This window comes from Ictidomys tridecemlineatus, chromosome 4, assembly GCF_052094955.1.
Source record: "Ictidomys tridecemlineatus isolate mIctTri1 chromosome 4, mIctTri1.hap1, whole genome shotgun sequence".
Taxonomy (NCBI): Eukaryota; Metazoa; Chordata; class Mammalia; order Rodentia; family Sciuridae; genus Ictidomys; species Ictidomys tridecemlineatus.
This window is the reverse complement of record NC_135480.1, coordinates 102,371,238-102,388,553: the sequence shown is the minus strand read 5'-3', so window position 1 is coordinate 102,388,553 and position 17,316 is coordinate 102,371,238. Positions and strand designations below refer to the sequence as shown.

The window sequence follows — 17,316 nt, the reverse complement described above, 5'->3', positions numbered from 1 at the left end:
AAGAGCTTCTTTTGCAAATACATATACCAATCCACAAATGTTCTCTGGGCCGAATGACCCTTGAAGTGTCCAGAATGTTTGCCTTCTTTAGCTCCTAAAGGAATTATAAGTATATGAATTTATGAATTTTTAACCCTTTCAGGAGTATTTGCTACTACTGAGCTACATCCCACACCTTTTTAATTTTAATTTTTAAACAGAATCTTGCTAAGCCTGGCCCTGAATTTACAATCCTCCTGCCTCCACCCCCTGAGTTGCTGGGATTACAGGTATGTGCCACCATTCCCGGATAAGATGAATACCTGACACTGACACTTGATGCCTTTCGACTTGTAAGGAGCCATCTATTGGCATCACTCCAGGGATAAAGGGAGTCTCCAGAATGTCTCTGAAATCTAATGAGAATTCCAGGAAGTAGGATATATTCCCATTTCCTACTCTTGCCCCAAACTATAAAAGAAATGGTTAAACTGGCCATCGTAATGCATGCCTATAATCCTAGTGACTTGGGAGGTTGAGGCAGGAAGATCACAAGTTCAAGGCCAGCTTGGGCAACCTCACAAGAAACTATCTCAAAAATAAAACATAGAAAATGGAGGGCTGGAGGGCTGGGGTTGTGGTTCAGTGGTAAAGCACTTGCCTAGCACACATGAGGCACTGGGTTCGATCCCCAGCACTACATAAAAAAATAAATAAATGAATGAATGAAATAAAAGTATTGTGTCCATCTACAACTAAAGATATTTTAAAAAAAGAAAATGGAGGGGCTGGGGATGTGGCTCAAGCATTAGCACGCTCACCTGGCATGCATGTGGCCCGGGGTTCGATCCTCCAGCACCACATACAAACAAAGATGTTGTGTCCGCCAATAACTAATAAATAAATAAATATTTTTTAAAAAAAGAAAATGGAGGGCTGGAAATGCACCTCAAGAGCCGGACACTCCTGGGTTCAATGCCCAGTAAATGCAAATAACAAACAAACAAACCCACAAAGGATATAAAGTGAGTCCATTTGAAGTTGAGCACCCAACCAGTCATATTAGACCACAGTCCTAGGGTGCCAGGCAGCTGGCAGGACTGATGCCAGTGCCTTCCTTCAAACTCCAGGCTTCAGGCCTAGGAGAGCAGAGGGTGAGACAATGTGCTGCTTCTTGAGTTGTCCTGCCACTAGTACTCAAGGCCCTCTAAATCTTACCTACTCCAAACCTCTGGCCTGAAGTCCTGGTGGCAATGATTCAGCCTTGGGAAGGGTCACTGAGTAGGAAGAAAAGGAAAAGTTGAATTAAGCCCAGTGAGATCCCTGTCACTCCCATCCTAGGATGAGGTTACCCTCCTCCATGAGCACAGCTGGAACTCAGTGAGTCCCGAAGAGAGTCATGTATCACTAAGGCAAGAACAAGAACACATCCATGTAACAGATACAGGGTACCCACATGCAGCATGCAGATCCACCACGAACAAGGAGTTTGATCAATGCCAAGAGTGAGTCTGGAGACAGAGGATCTGGTCTCTAGGCCTAGTTCCACCTCCACTACCTGAGAGCCCTTGGCAAATTACTTAGCCCAAGTTTCAGTTCTTTCATCTGTCAATCCATGACAATGTGAGATTATCATGAAGGATAGATAGGACTGGGTTGGCATGGGCCTCCCTTGAAATAAGGAACATGAAGCATTGGTAAGATGGAAAGCATGATACAAATATTTCAAAAGACATTCATTTTCTAGCTTGACATAATCCAGGACCATCTCCTGCCACAGTCTCCCTAAACCTGCTGATATCTTACCAAGTGCTCTGAAGACCCTCTTACAGCCCATGTTACCGAGTGTCAAACCCACACACATTCACACACAGCATACTGTATAAATATAGGTTTTATTAATAATGGATGAAATCCCACAAATACAACTGGCATCTCTGTGTAATGAGAAGAATCTGTGGCAGGGCGAGGGAAGGTGGAGAGGTATGTATATAGGAATAAGGGGGAAAAGAACCCTGGGGGAAGGGGCAACCAGAAGTAGAAGGAGCCTAGACCCACCAGGAAAGCCAGACATGCTGTAGGTATGTCTGCCACCTTGATGCCCAGGGCACAGTGTTCTGATGCCCAGGGGCCACCTGCTGACAGGAAGGAGGTGGAGAGACATGGACAGAGTTGGAATGAGCAGCAAGTGGCCAGGAAAGGGGCAGGACAGTGGAATACCAGCCTGGAGTGCAAAAGGAGGGCCGTGGGATGGCGGTGGCCAAGCCAACTTATTCCCATGCTTGTGCTTATTGGGTCCTCAACTCCAGAAGGCTGCTGTTGTGTGCCACCCCTGGCTTGGAGGGAGAGAAGACTGGAGGGTAGACTCCTACCAACCATGGAGAGGAGTCACTCTGGGCAGAATCAGCCTCGTCCTTCGAGTCTCCAAAGTGGGATCCCCAGAAAGGAGGCTGGCACTGCCTTCCCCACAGAACCCACCACCACCACGCCACCATCACTCTTCCTCTGAACCACAGGGGATGATGCATGTGTGGGGCTGAGATTGCCTGTTTGCGTGTATGTGCCTGTAACTCTGGAGAAGGGAGGGAGCATGTGGAACTGTGTGTGTCAGGAGCAGCAAGAAAGGAGGGTTGGGTCTTCGCCTGCTCACCCCCCAGAATAAAGTGCATTCTCCAGTTCCAGTGACAGGTGGGAAAGAAACGCAGACGTTATTGCAAAGATGCCACCAGGCCCTACCCCCCACCAAAGCTATAGGGAGGGGGGATGAGATCTCCCATGACCTCTCCAATCTCCAGGATTAGGAGTGGTGACCCAGACAGAACGCCCAGCTTCTGTCATAGCAGATTGTCCACATAAGCCAGGGTCTGGGGGTGGGGAGGAGAGACTTCCAGAGTCCCTTTCTATTCCATCCCAATGTCCATAATGGGACTCCCAGGGGACCCCACCCCCAGGGCCTAGCCCTGGAACTCTAACCTTACAGCAGCCTGGTTTACAAACACTGGTGTGGTGAGGACCCCCCCCCCCCAGAGGGAGCCACTTTGGTCAGTTGTTAAGTGGAAGCCCCATAAAACCTGGGTTTCCAAAACAGACAACAGAAGAGGGTGCTGTGGGCAGAAAGGGGGGGGCAGCCTCCCAGTCTTTGCATGCAGGTGTTGGTGAGAGTAGGGAGGAAGCTACAAACCGCATCAACTTGGGAAGACTCCTGGGTGTGGCAGGGTGGGCTGGAGCCCCCACCCCCAGGGCCAAGGCTGGGAGCACAGTCCTCCAGCCAGCCTGTGGAGCAGCTGAGGGAGGGGAGGTGGCTGCACCAGCAACCAGTGCCCAAGTTCTACAAGGTTAAAACAGTCCCAAAGGGCTGGGTGTGCACTGCTGCGGGGGCTGGGCACAGGCCAGGTGCAAGACTCTATCTCTCAGACTTGACCCGGTAACGGAGCACAAGGTATGCCAGCAGTCGCAGGGCCAGGAAGAAGATGCCCAAGACCAGGAAGTCCATGTAAAGCTTGGCATCCTCCACATCCAGCGCTCGCAGGATACTCTGTGGTTCCCGGAATGGACAGCGCTCCGCTAAGCATGTCAGGTCTCCTCGCTCCATGCCATAGATGGTAAGAATCACACCCTCAAAGCCATACCTAGGCAGGCAGGGGCATCAGAGCAGTACACAGCACAGGAAACCTGCTCTCTCAACAAATCACCAAACCCCAAACCTCATCCCTGGGGGCCAACCAGAGTGCCCCTGCCCAAAGGGTGGTGGAGCAGGCACCAGACAGCACAGCCTAGTAGGAGCTGGGCAGGCGCTCCTGCATAGAGGGGAGGGACAGGGAGGGCAGGGGGAAAAAGGCACCGACCTGACATAGGAGAGGTAGGAGCTCCACTGCAGGTAAGTAGGGATGGTCTTGAAGCTGACGAAGAAGCCAGAGAACAAGAGGACAGGGATGGCAGTAACTGGGCCCACAAAGGTGGCTACCTGGAGGGGAAGCAAGGGAGCTAGGCCATCACAGGGGTGACCAGGACTAGGGTGGCCCAGTTGCCCAAGTGTCCATCCCACTCACGCCAGCCCTTGATTTCTCACATGATACCCCATCCCTGCTTGAGAATCTTCACATGACAACCTTCCCACCTGTAAGGAGTTGGAGGCAGCTCCAATCAATAGTCCCAAAGACTGGGCCACTAAGGCAGTGGCAGTGGCCAGTGCCGAGAAGAGCAAGAAGCGGCTGGTCTCAGCTGGCTGGCCTGTCATCCAATACACAATGCTGCAGTACACCACTGGGCACACAACCTGGAGAATGGGCACAGAGCTGAGCAGGGAACTTGGAGCCATGGGCATGGTGGCCAAGATTGTCCATTCCACCTGGGAATGAGCCCCTAGAACACCTATTCCCCATGCCTATCCTGCCTCCATTCTTATTCATGCTGTCCTCAGATGGACACATGTCCCCCTTCTCTCTGACCATGTGAACCTCACTCATCTTCCCAAACCATCTTTTCCATGAGGCCTCTCTAACTGGTTTGGGCACAGTGACTTCTCCCTCCTCTGAGTGCCTAAAATCCTTCTTCTCTGCACCAGCTCATTCTCATATTTTTAAAATTTTTTTTCTTATGTTATTAATGAATTAATTTCTCCTTAGGAGAGTGTTTTGTTCCTCCTGAAGTCTATCAACTCTGTAGACACAAAGAAGCAGATTCAGGATCAACAAGTCCAGAGACATAATATACAACCTGGAGACTATTAATAAAATTATATTATTAAGTAGATACATTTTAGCTGATATGTTGATTTGCTTCATGTTGCTATTATATGTTTCCCATAAAATCATGTTTTAGCTGGTTGCCATGGTGCACGCCTAGAATCCAAGCGGCTAGGGTGGCTGAGGCAAGAGGATCACAAGTTCAAAGCCAGCCTCAGCAGCAGCGAGGCACTATGCAGCTCAATGAGACCCTGTCTCTAAATAAAATACAAAATAGGGCTGGGGATGTGGCTCAGTGGTCCAGTGCCCCTGAGTTCAATCCCAGGTACCCACCCCCCAAAATAATCATGTTGTAAACCTCAAAAAGGAAACAATTTTTTATCAGTTCTGGAGATGGAACCCAGGACCTCATGCATGCTAGGCAAGTGTTCTACTGTTGAGCTACCCCAGTCCCCAAAAATAATTTTTTAGAAGAAAGACTGTGATTTGGAAATCCTGTAGAGATTTGAATTATAAACTACAAATGTGAGTTTCTTAGATGACTTAAAAAAAATTAGACTAGAAACTCCTAGAAGCAGGGACTGAGCCCACTATATCACTAGGTACAGTTGTGAAAGTTGTTCCTTGCATAAACGTGCCCAAGCAGAGGCCAAGATCCAGTTTGTATTCTTCTCCCTGAGCTCCGACACAGTGAAGTGTCCACTCTGAGGAAGGAGCACTTTTTTTTTTTTAATGTGGTAGGAGCAAGGTGATAGTGGCAATAACAAAATTAGCTAACATTTCTTGAGCACTTAGTATATGCCAAGCACTATTCTAAGAACCTTGCATTCATTCAGTCATTTCATTCTCAAATAATTCAGAGGTAGTTAGGGTCGTCATTCCATTTTATAGATGGGGACATTGAAGCAAAGGTGACTTGCCCAGTGCCTTGCATCTTGCGAGTAGTAGTAAGGGTCCAGAGCCTATACTACTGCCTCTAGTAAGATCTGTTTTGTTTTGTTTCTTTTTTCAGTGCTTGGGATTGAACCCAGGCCTCATACATGCTAAGAAAGCACTTACCACTGAGATAAACTTCCTACCCTTAAGAAGATTTAGAGTCATTTGCAGGGTTACTATTATCATCATTTTCTGTTGGCTGCCAGTTGTTCCCATTAAAATGTTACACAGAACAAAGTTTCTATCATCAGTCTAACCTGTTGCCGTATCCTTAGTGGCTGGGTAGAGCCTGGTGCATGAAGGTATATACCATCTATTTGCTTAGTGAATAGAAGAGAAAGGGCGGAAGGCCAGAAGGTTAAGGGAGCTGGCAAGCAAGGAAGGAGGGGGCAAGAGAGCTGGTAAATGTGGGCAGGTAGGAAGTACAAGGCTCACCTGAAAGGGTACATCGGCCATGGTCTTGGCCAGGTAATACGCTTTGAGGCTGTACCAGTAGTTGAGGTGCTCCCTCATGAAGACCGCCATCTCTAAAGGGACTGAGGGCACAGGCAGATCAGGCACCACTGGCCAACCCCCTGGCCCCTCTGCCTTTTGCTCCAGCACCCACACTGCACACCCTAGGCAACTCAGCTCACAGGTCAGCACGGTTGGCATGAGGGCAGCAAACATGAGGAACAGCATGGAGAAGAAGAGGCAGCCTGTGTTGTTGAAGACCTTGCTGGCATCATCGCCAATGTGCAGGTAGAGGAGACCAATGAGCACGCCAATCACCACGTGAGACACAAACCGCAAGTGGGTCAGGACCTGTGGGAAGTACCATCACAGGACAGGGATGTGTCCCAGGCCAGGGATAGGCAGACAACACTAGGGTAATAACTTGGGATTGTCCTGGGGGTTACATAGACCCAGAGGTGCATTGGAGGGTTGCGGGCAGGGACCCCAATTCCCTTTCCACTTGCTGCTGTCGTATAGCCCCAAAGGCTAGACCTATGCTTCCTGTTCCCCAACTTGATGCCTCACCGTGTCCCTGAGGATGGACAAGAAGGTCCTCCTGAATAGGATGCAGAACTGAGTGAGAGTGCTGGTGGCAAAAGTGTGACTTTCAATGGGATCCACTTCCTGGGGAGAGGAAATGGGACCAGGTGAGGTTAACCCTCCCACCTGCCACCCACCCAGCTCAGTGCGTGGGAAAACCCTAAGCCTTTCCCAAGGAGGGTCCCAGGCTACAGAAGGAGAACCTCACCAGTGAAGCAGGCACCTGAAGGCGGGGCTCAGAGAGACTGTGAAAGGGAGGCGAGGAGGGGATAAAAGCTTGGAGGAGAGGAGATGGAAAGGCACTTAGGACACCTGTGGTAGCTCACCAGTGCAGAACAGTCACTTCTCTAATCATTAATATTAACCCAAAAGGCTAAGTCCTTAAGGCCACCAGTTTCACAATAATATTTAATAATGATAAAAATGACAACCATAACCAAGGGGTATCTCATCTAAGGAAGAGACCTGGCACTGGGCAAAAACCTGGGGTGTCCTAAGAGCTTTGTGTGCTATCTGTGGGGTCCTCCCAGCCTCCTTGTGAGTTAAGTATCATCACCTCCAAGTTAGAGATGACAGAAAGCCGCACGGGCCCATGAGGCCAGTGACTGTGTTGGTTTTGCCTACCAGAAGGGCATGTACCAGCACTGAGGATAGCACCAATAAATGTTCAGAAAGAGTTTGCTGAATGACTAAGTGGATGAGAAAACTGAAGCTCAATGAGGCCAAAGTGCCCAAGGTCACATAAGCCATAAAGAGTAGGTCCATTCCAACTCCGGTTTCCTCCTGGTACCCAGTGCCTCTGGGAGACAGCATCATGTGCCCATCTGTGGCAGGGCATCACCCATGGTCCCATCTCCCCTCCCTGCTCTGGTCTCTTTGTCCTCTCCACCCTACTTACCGGAGGGCAAGTGGGGCAGGGGGCAGGGACCTCGTTCTTCTCAGGGCTGCTCTTCTTCTCAGCCATGGCACAAAGTCCATTCTGTACAGCCCTGAACAGCATGGGGTTCAGGTCTCCATACTCTCCAGAGGCCACCTCAATAACTGGGGACACAGAGCAGAGGGCTCAGCTAACATTTATCCTTGCTTCCCAAAGGCAAGTCAACCACTCTTGGGTCTGTGGCTAAGGCAGGTAACAGTGAGACCTCTGTCCCCAAGAGGGCTGAACCCATGACGTTCACCCCCAGATTTGGCCTGGCACTATATGCTAACCCCCGCCATTGTCCCCACTCACTGAAGTCAGCCGGGTTGTGGTAGGTGGGGCAATGCAAGCCAAGCCCCTTCAGATAGGGGATCAGGTTGGTGACCATGCCCTTGAAGATGCACTGACCCTGGCTCAGGATGTAGAGCTGAGGCAGAAAGAAGGATGAAGAAAACACAACCAGTGGACAGGCAGGGGCCCTGCCAGCACCTCCACTGAGCCCTTTCATCCCTCCTTCTCAGGCCAACTTTTGAGGCCCACGGACACTCACCTTGTCAAACATCTCAAAGAGCTTGGCACTGGGCTGGTGGATGGTGCAGATGATGGTACGTCCCCCATGGGCCAAGGACTTCATGAGGGACACCACTTGGAAACAAGAAGCACTGTCCAGACCACTGTCCAGAGAGAGGCCACCAGCGGGCCTGGTGAGGTGGGTGGGGCCAAGCAGAGGGAGAGTGCACGGTGGGGAAACTGCTGTGAAGGGCTAGAACTGGACACCCCCATATCCTATACGACCTTCAGGCTCAGGCACTTGGAGGTACCCCCAGAAGCCCAGAGCACTGTAAAATGTAACAAGCCTATACTGAGCACCTGTTGTATGCACCTATTGTGTGATTAGGATGATGCAGAAATACCACATTGATCTGGAGGGACAGAAAGACAAGCTCATAGATGATGTTAGGGAATGTGGGAGGTGCTGGAGCAATGGGGGGGATGCAGAGTAGGGGGGAGAGGCAGGTGTGGGGAGAGGCAGCTGGGGGCAGAGTTGGGGGGAAGTCAGAGAAAATCCCTGAGTGAGTCTGGAAGAAGTGAGAGCTGAGCTGGTGAGGAGGAAGGGAAGGAGCAGCAGTGAAGGGCATTCTAGGCAGAAGACACAGCATGGGCAAAGCTTAGAGGCATGAAGCACATGGTTTGACCAGGGAGTTACAAGCAACTCAGTGTTATTAGAGCATAAAATACAAGACAGGAGGCTGGCAAACTGGGTTCAGAGCAGGACTTTGTTCTGAGGGTAGGGTAAATGAGACTCATTGCATATTTTGAAGGGGAAAGGAGGGGTCAGGCCAGAGTTGTCTTTAGAAAGTCAGCTCTGGCTGCAGGCTGGAGGAAGGATCGCTTGGGAGAGACTGGAGGCGAGCAGATGAGCATCTGTCGATGATGTCCTGAACTCTAACATGGGCACTGGGGATGGGCAGAGCGAATCTGAGAGCTACCAAAAGGAGGTGTAACCAACAAGACATGGTGACTAATGGCTGTCGGGGACAGGAGAGGGAGGCAACAATCAAAGGAGACATCCAGATTTCTGCCTGGGTGAAGATGGGGCTGCTTGTTACAACAGGATTGGCGAGGATGGAGATGAGGAGTCGGCCCTTATCTTGGCTTCAGGAGGCTGCAAACAGGGGCTCTAGTCTCCAGCCACATAGAGGATGCAGCCTTGGGTCCTGGCTTGGGCTGAGGGGTGGGGAAGTTGAGGTGAGAGGTGGGAAAGAACTACCTGGTGGGCTCATCAAAGAACATGACAGGTGGGTTGTTGACCAGCTCCAGGGCGATGGCCAGACGCTTCCTCTGCCCACCAGAGAGCAGGGCTGTCCTCGTGTGGGAGCAGGACATCAGGCCCAGTGCTGTCAGGATCTCTGTCACCTGGACCCACCCCCACCCAGCCCAAGTCAGCTTCAGAGTCTTGGTTTCCCCCAGGCACCACCCTGACTTCACAAAGAATCTCCCTTAAGCCCCTTGTCCCCACTTGTTTGCCACACTTCCGCCCCTGACTCTGGGTCCTACAATTCATTAGCTCCACTGAGGGCAGCTGTCCCTAGGCCTTCCCTGTCCCACTCACCAGTTCCTTCTTCACCTCTTGCTTCTCACTCAGCTTCAGGTTGGCTGAGACCTGGGGCCCAGAGGGCAGGAAAGAGATGCATGTGTGGGAGATGGTACTGCCTTGACCCCTCAGCTGAGGAAGGGGATGCAGGCAGCAGATGGAAGGGGATGCTAGGAAGAGGGGGTGGCCATCCAGCCCTCACCATCATGGCTTCCAACACCGTGAGGTGTGGCAGCAGCATGTCATCCTGCATGATGTAGCAGGACATCTTGCGGAAGGTCCTCAGCTCCCGCGGCCTTCCATTGACCAGGATCTGCCCCTTCATTCCAGACTCTCTGCGGGGACATCCATTGAGGACAAGGGTCAAAGGCACTTCAAGACACCTGTGATCCCCAATAGACTCTTCTTTCTGAGTTCTGTCTCCATCCTTCCCCATCTTTGTCCTCACCTGTATCCTGCCAAGATGTTCATGAATGTGGACTTGCCAGCCCCTGAGGGGCCCATGATGCCAATCAGCTCCCGGCGGCAGAATTTACCAGATAGGCACTTGAGAAGAGTCTTATAACCTGTAGTGAGGAAGGGAGGAATTTTTGGTCAGGGCTGTAGTGAACAGAGGCACCCCTGTGGTGATCAGTGAAATGCGTAGTTCCTGCTCAGTGTGATTGGGTTAAGAGGCACCCCCCCCAGAGCCCCGAAAGTGACCCAAAGTCTTGCCTCATCCTGCCCTTTCAGAAATGGCACCCACTAACGTCAAAGTCCGAAGGCTGTGGGAATATCTGTGCATCTCACCGACAGCCGACAGCCGTAGAGGAGGAATCAAAGTCCAGAGAACCCTGCTCTTCTTCCCTGTCTCAGGGCCTCTGGGAAGGTTTTCATACCAATCCGGTCTGAGCTGGCTGACTGTCTCTAGGTTCCCACAGCACCTCTGGTATGCCAGCATGTCTGTTAACTGATGTGCCCATCACTTGCCCTCCTCCCCAACCTCTTAGTAAGCTCCTTAAGGGCAAGGCCTGTGTCTTATTCATTTTGTAACCTTAACAGTCTGTCTAGCATGTAGTAGATTCTCAGTTAAGTGTCCATTCTATAGGTACGTATTCTCAGAGCTTTTGCCTCAGTTTGGAAAAACTGCCTTCTTTGTGTTTTCCTTCTCTTCCAAGCTTGTCTCTCCAGCTCCTAACATGGCTCAACGAAATTCCACTTTTCATTTACTCAATGGGATATGCATAAAGAGCACCAGTATGGAGTTAGGCAGATCTAGGTTCAAATTCTGGCTCTAAACTTACCATCTGTGTGAACTCAGGCAAGTTGCTTAACCTCTCTGAGCTCCAGGTCCTTTGTCTGTAAAATGAGGATGATAGTGCCTATCTCATAGGGTTGTTAGGAAAATTAAATGTAATAATTATGTAAAGCATATGACACAGTGCAACTTGGCACATAGAGTGATTTTCAAAAGCAACATTGTGCTGGGCATGGCAGTACATAATTGTAATCCCAGCAATTTGGGAGGCTCAGACAGGAGGATTGCAAATATGTGGCCTGCCTGGTCAACTCAGCAAGACCCTGGCTCAAAAAATAAAAATAAAAAAGGCTGGGGGGAATGTAGCTCAGTGGTAGAGTGCTTGTCTAGGATGTGTGAGGCCCTGGGGTCAATTCCTCCTACCACACACACACATACACAAAAGGTGACACTGTATCATTAATTTCACTTGGCAAATGCTTATTGAGATCTACTATATACCAAACTCTCCACCCACCCCCAAAATAAGGAAGAACAGTTTTTGCACTCAAGAGTATCATCATCTAGGTAAGACAGACAAGAAATCATGGATAATCTGAAGAAAAGTAAAGTAAGGTTTATAACAGAAGTACAAACAATGTGCCAGGAGATTATAGCAAATGGAATTAATAAGGGTAGAAAGGAAGGGGAAAAGCAGGAGGGGCTTCCTGGAAGAGGTGGCAGTTAAGTTAAAGATGAGCAAGATTTCAAAAGACAGAGGCTGTTCTGCTCTAGGAAAAACAAAACAAAACAATAACAACAAAAAACATGTATGTATACGTGTATGTGTGTGTGTCTGTGTGTGTGTATAAATATATATGTGTGTATTCATTCCAGAGAATAGAGGGCAGAGACTGCACAGAGTTACCTGGAAAGATGAAGCCAATATGGAGGGACTTTCCTACTGTGCTTGAGACCTGCCTTGGTCAGGAGGAGACACCAAGCCCCTATCCTTCACCTAGCACCCTCCACCAACCCTGCAGAGCCCAGTCCCTCTTTACTCTACCTCTATAAAAGAGAGAGTGAATGGGTACCTTATTTAACCCACCATCCAGCTGTCCCTCTGGGCACATCCTGTTAGAAGGGGAATAACCTCCTGCCCACTGCGTGGGCCTGGACACACCAATCAGTTGGATGGTGCTCATTCCGTCAGAGGCTCTTTTAACAACATCAATGAGGCAACTGGGACCAGGCACATAAGTGACTCACCCAAGGTCACACTGCAAATTCTCTGGGTAAGAAAGTCATGGGTTTCAACCCTCTGCCTCAGTCATCCTCACATCAATCAGAAAGATGTTGGGTGAGCCAGGCACAGGGGTGTGTGCCTGTAATCCCAGCAACCCGGGAGGCTGAGGCAGGAGGAATACAAGTTTAAGACCAGCCTCAACAACTTAGTGAGGCTCTAAGCAGATTAGTGAGACCCTATTTCAAAATAAAAAATAAAAAGAGCAGTGGATGGAGCTCAGTAGCAAAGCATCCCTGGGTTAAATCCCCTATACCAAAAAAAGGTAAAAAGAAACAAGAAAGATGTAGGGTGGGGGGGACCATCCTTGCACGTGACTGAGTCACACTCCCCGGCTGGGTGCTGAGGCGCTCAGTCACAGAAATGTGGCAGAGCTTTCCCCACCCTTCTTGGGTGTGAGGGTCAGTGTCTCGTGCATGGGTGTGTCTTGCTACAGCCCCATGGTTGAAGCTATGCTCACCTGTTCCTTTGTAATATAACCCCTTGCCCTGTTTAGGGTAGAATCTTCCATGGAAGTGCCTTGTGTGTGTCCCCTTCTCTTACTGTGCCCTTGGGTGTGGTCTACCCAGGTGTCAGTCAACCTGCTGACAGTGGACATCATGAAGATAGACTCAGCCCCCTGAAACCTGACCCCTTGACTCATTTGAATAGCTTCCCTCAATAAAAGGGGTCAGCGTGTGCTCTCGCTCTCTCTCTCTTTCTGCAGACCCTTAAGGTCAGAGGAGCCATCACAGCGACCCCAAAGAAAAAGGTATTTGTGTCTCTTGTGTGGTTATTTTGTGCAGCCCAGTTAGCCCAGTTTAACTGGAATGACCCCTGAGCCTTTTAGTCAGGAGAACAGAAACCCAGCAGTAGGGCTGGTGGCAAACACTAGCCTAAGCTTTTCAGAGCCTCTCACAGGAAGTGATTTCTTGTGAAAGGGAAGAAAATGGTGATGATGAACTTTCCCCTCATTCAGTCACAGCCAGGTGCTGGTCTAGCATAAATATCATCTTACATACATACTTGACTTTCACAGATACCAACTCAGCAGAGCTCTCCCAATAAGCCTGTGCAGTGGGTAGTATTATCATCCCTATCTACAGATGGGGAAAGTGAGGCCTAGGGAAGCTAAGCACCCTGCCCAAGGTCACACAGCTTCCAAGTGGCTAGGAATGCGGATGTCTGGACTCTTGGCTGTGCCACAGCTGCTCAGCTTGCAAGGGGCCTGCCAGGCCTTCGGGCTGGAGAGACATCAAGTGTTCTAGTCCTGCCTCAGTCAATAACTCTGCAATTTTGTCAAGTCACTTAATCTCTAGGGCCTCCTGTTCCCATCTGTAAAAGAAGGATAGTAATATCTTCTCCCAAGGACTTAATAGGGTTATTATGAATATTAAGTGAATCATTAATAATAATGAATAGGAAAGTGTTTTGAAAAATAAGAAATGCCATATACACTTAGGGGAGAGCAGTGATAAGCCTTACTTGGGAGAGACAGAACTCTCACCCCACCAAGTCCCTTCCTTCTCACCCCCCCCCACTTGCTTTCTGTCCTCTAGAGAAGGGAAGAAGGAATCCAGAGAAAAGAGAACTCAAGAGAGGAGGGCAGAGAACAGAAAAAGGGGCAAAGGAAGGGGTGGCAAAATGGCCAGTGAAGCGGAAATGAGGCTGGCAAGGTCAAAAGGAGAAAGAATCCCTGGTCAGGGACACCCACACGTGGCTGGTGAGTAGAAGCAGGCAGAGAGCAGGCCCATCAAGCCACATTTCTAAATTTTTCTTCATTTCTGCTTAAAGTTATGAAGAAATGAGAGGGCCAAGGAAATAACAAGTACCTCATCATTTTGCCCAGAGCTAATCTCAGGACACAAAGAGACTGCTCAGAGATCAGGCACTGGGCAGGGAGCCCAGATGCCTCAGTTTCCATCGACTCATACCCTGTGGCCTTTTGGTCACCCATGGAAGCAAGGGTGGAGAGTGCAGAGACAGCTCAGGCTCTGAAGCACCCTAAACCTAGTTCTTAAACCTCAGAGAACAATACCTTAGCTCCACCCCTGGCCCACACCCAGCTCTGGGAAACAAACCCAGCCTTTCCATTCCCAGCTCACAATGTGCAGAGTAGGGATGCAAAAGATGGTCAGGGACTCAGGGATGGGGAAACTGGTCCTAAGGGGAAAGAGGTGGAACTCCTGTACTGGGCTTCCGGTTCAGCTCTGCCACTTACTAGCTGTGGAATCAATATTGGTTAAGTGACTCAATTTCCCTGAACCTCAGTTTCCTTATTAGTAACATGAGGATGACATCCATCCTGCCAAACCTCCACCCTTCTCTCTTGGGAGGACTGTGGCAAGAATGAAGTAAGATGACAAGAATGAGCACATCTTTCAAAATTGGTACAAGGGGATAGTTAAAAAGGGTGTCCTGCAGACACCCTTTACATACCATCCCTCACAGACAGGAATCCTCCAAAATAAACAAAGGAAAACTCATCAAGGATCCCTCAAGGATCAGAGGTCATAGGGTCTATTTAGAAGAGAAAGCTGGTTAATTGAACTTGGTGCCCACAAGTGTTCACAGATGTGGGAAGCAGGGATCCTGGTACCTCAACCGTGTGCATGGCGAGGGAGGGGCTGGGGTCCAGATTTTAGCGTTCCTACAGAGCCCAGCAGTACCCGACTTGAGAAACTTGCAAAGCAGGGGCTACCCAGGCCTCATTGCTCCTGAGAGGCACTTCCTCAAGAGCCCACAGTTCCCCACCAGGCTGCTCCCTACCCCTTTTTCGCCAGCAGGGCCCCTCCCGCACGGAATAGGACAGCTCCACAAACTCGATGTCCACCGCTGACCGCTTGGGTAGGTGGGAGAAGCGCTGGGCTTCTGTGATGTGGTTCTCCACCTTCTTCAGATGCGTGGTCAGCACAGGGGTCTCCGCCCCGTCCTCCAGTGCCACGGCCATGGCCACAGCCCCTGGCCCTAGTCCACAGCCCACGGCCTCCAACGCCTTCTCCGCCATCACTCCGCCCCGCTGGCTGGCCTGCAGAGAGAAGGCCTGCTCTGTTTAAGACAGATCCCCCAACCCCAGTTCAAAGCTCCCTGTTGTCTAATGCCGCCCAGCCCCCGCTTCCCCCGCCTGCTTCTCAGGACACATCCCCAACTGTTAGCACCCCTCTCTTCGTCCGTCCGGTCATCTGCCTCCCCCTTGCCCCACCCTCCCCACTCAGCGAGGCTCAGTCCCCACCTCTTCTCGGTCTGGGATAGCCCCAGCCCCCCTGGCCCCAGTCTGGCCCCAGTCAGGCCCTAGCTTGGCCCCTCCAAGCCCTGAGCTGCTCCTCCCCCCACCCCGCGCCTCTAATCTCCTTACCCTGCAGGCCAGCAAACCCCCGGGGACTGGATGTTGGAGGGGTGGAGGCGGGGAGGGCGCCGGCGGAGGCTGCCCACTAGGAGGTCAGGGTAGCAGAGAGAGCACTGCGTGGACCGGCAGAGGCGGAGGCGGCTCTGCATCCCCCTCCCACTGCATCCCCCTCCCCAAGCCTGGCGATAAGCCTCCGCCGGCCCCTCCCGCCGGCGCCCCTGGCCCGAGGCGTCCCGGACTGTCCCCAAAGACAGGCGTACCCCACCGCTAAGTAAGCACCCCTGTGGTGGGCGAGCCCCCCGCCCCATCTCCCGCACGCTCAGTCACCTTGACGCGCCCCAGGGCCTGGCCGGGCAGAGATGCTTAACGCTGCCACCGGCCAGAGATGGAGACTCCGGGCTCTCCTTACCTGCCTCGGGCTGCGGCACCGGCGCCCCAGCTCCGGTCCTGGTGGCCCGGGCCGGGGCGGGGCCGGGGCGGGATGAGCAGCAAGGGAGGGCCCGGCCCCAGGTCAGAGGAGATGACAAGGTTGTGGGGAGGGGCGGCTGGGGTCGCGCCCCTGCTTCGCTTGGCTGCGCACACCAGATCCCCGAGCCTGGTCTCCGGCGCTGGTGTCCTCCCGAACCCGCCGGGCGACTGCGTTCTCCTCCAAGCTACTGCTCGCCGGTCCCGCCGCTCTTAAAGGGCCCGTGCCTTTCCACAGCCCTCGGGGGGCGAGGATGGCGAAGGCGAGTGCAGTGCCCGCGGCGCGAGGGTCGGAGGAGGCGTTTGTGGACCCAGGACTGAGGGTTGGCGAGGAAGAATCGACTTGGGGGCGATAAGGCTGTTAGAGTGAGGGGGGACAGATCTCTGGAATATAGTCTAGGCAATGGTAGTGGAGGGGTGTGGGGCGCACATTCCGTCACTCTAAGGGATTGTGAAGCTGTCAGTCTTCGCACACAGAACCCATCCCCATCAATTTCCCCCGGTTCTAGCTATTAAGCTAAAGTCCCTCCCATCCCCAAACCAAGCACAAAAGGTTTCAAAGAAGCGGAGTCTTGGGACATTGGGATATCCTTCCTCCAACCCCATTCACACTTTCCCTCTCTAAGGAGGAGGACACTAGTTAAGATTGGACTTGGGGGAATTAAGGTTGATTAAACTTGCATGAGACTTAAAAAAAAAAAAAAAGATTGGACTTGGGGGAGAGGTTGCAGGCAGCTCCAATATTAAACTGGTACCTATACTCAGCCTGCTCTGACTGTAGAAATCTTTATTCTGTCAGGCCAATTCAGGTCTCCAAAACAAGCACAAGGCTGATCCTGAAGGCATTTGTGTGTCAGGACATGCATAGGGCTCATGGACACTGCCTTGGACATCATGCACATGTGCATTCTCTCCCTCACCCTACAAGCTTGCAGCCTTCTGTCCCCACAATGCTGTTGGAATTCCCTCTCCCTCAGTCTCACCTTTGCCCATTGCCCTCAGCCCCTGCCTGCCCCAGCCTCTGTGTCTTCAAGGGGTAAAGTAGGTTAGCCAGTCAAGACACGTGACCTGAGCTTTTAAGTTCCCACCTGTCACACAGCAGAGACGCATGGGAGAGAGGCTGCTGGCTTTGCTTTCACCACTGAGGTTTCTCCAGACTGCAGCAGCAGAGAGGTTACTAGCAGTCAAACTTCTCCTCCACTCCCCCGACAGCATCTTCTCCACAGCTTGATGGGTTAGCGGCCCCTACAGGGCATCTCCAGGCCCCACCCTGTAACTGTGAAGTTTATGTGGGTTTTGGACCTTTCTTTGCCTACTCTCCACCCGCTGCCCCACATCACCACCATTCCTTAAGACTA

General features: G+C 51.4%; 1 protein-coding gene across 11 annotated transcripts; it reads right to left on the bottom strand.

The window, feature by feature from the left end:
* Positions 1-8: 8 nt before the first annotated feature.
* On the bottom strand, positions 9-16,957 carry Abcg4 (ATP binding cassette subfamily G member 4). Of its 11 annotated transcripts, none has more exons than XM_078047143.1 (16): positions 15,903-16,561; positions 14,917-15,190; positions 10,098-10,215; positions 9,852-9,984; positions 9,668-9,718; positions 9,326-9,471; positions 8,105-8,255; positions 7,867-7,981; positions 7,534-7,676; positions 6,621-6,719; positions 6,236-6,404; positions 6,036-6,136; positions 4,097-4,255; positions 3,825-3,943; positions 1,198-1,256; positions 9-94 (listed from the first exon to the last, which is right to left on the bottom strand). In XM_078047143.1, exons 2-15 carry the CDS (start codon positions 15,152-15,154, stop codon positions 1,238-1,240), a joined length of 1,761 nt encoding a protein of 586 aa, XP_077903269.1. In that variant the 5' UTR covers positions 15,155-15,190; positions 15,903-16,561; the 3' UTR covers positions 9-94; positions 1,198-1,237. The 11 variants fall into 11 exon arrangements, with proteins under 11 accessions (XP_077903269.1, XP_040141288.1, XP_077903267.1 ...); XM_078047141.1 differs by lacking the exons at positions 9-94; positions 1,198-1,256 and adding exons at positions 1,856-3,608; positions 16,942-16,957 and having other exon boundaries at positions 15,903-16,316; XM_040285354.2 differs by lacking the exon at positions 9-94 and having other exon boundaries at positions 1,130-1,256.
* Positions 16,958-17,316: the final 359 nt, after the last annotated feature.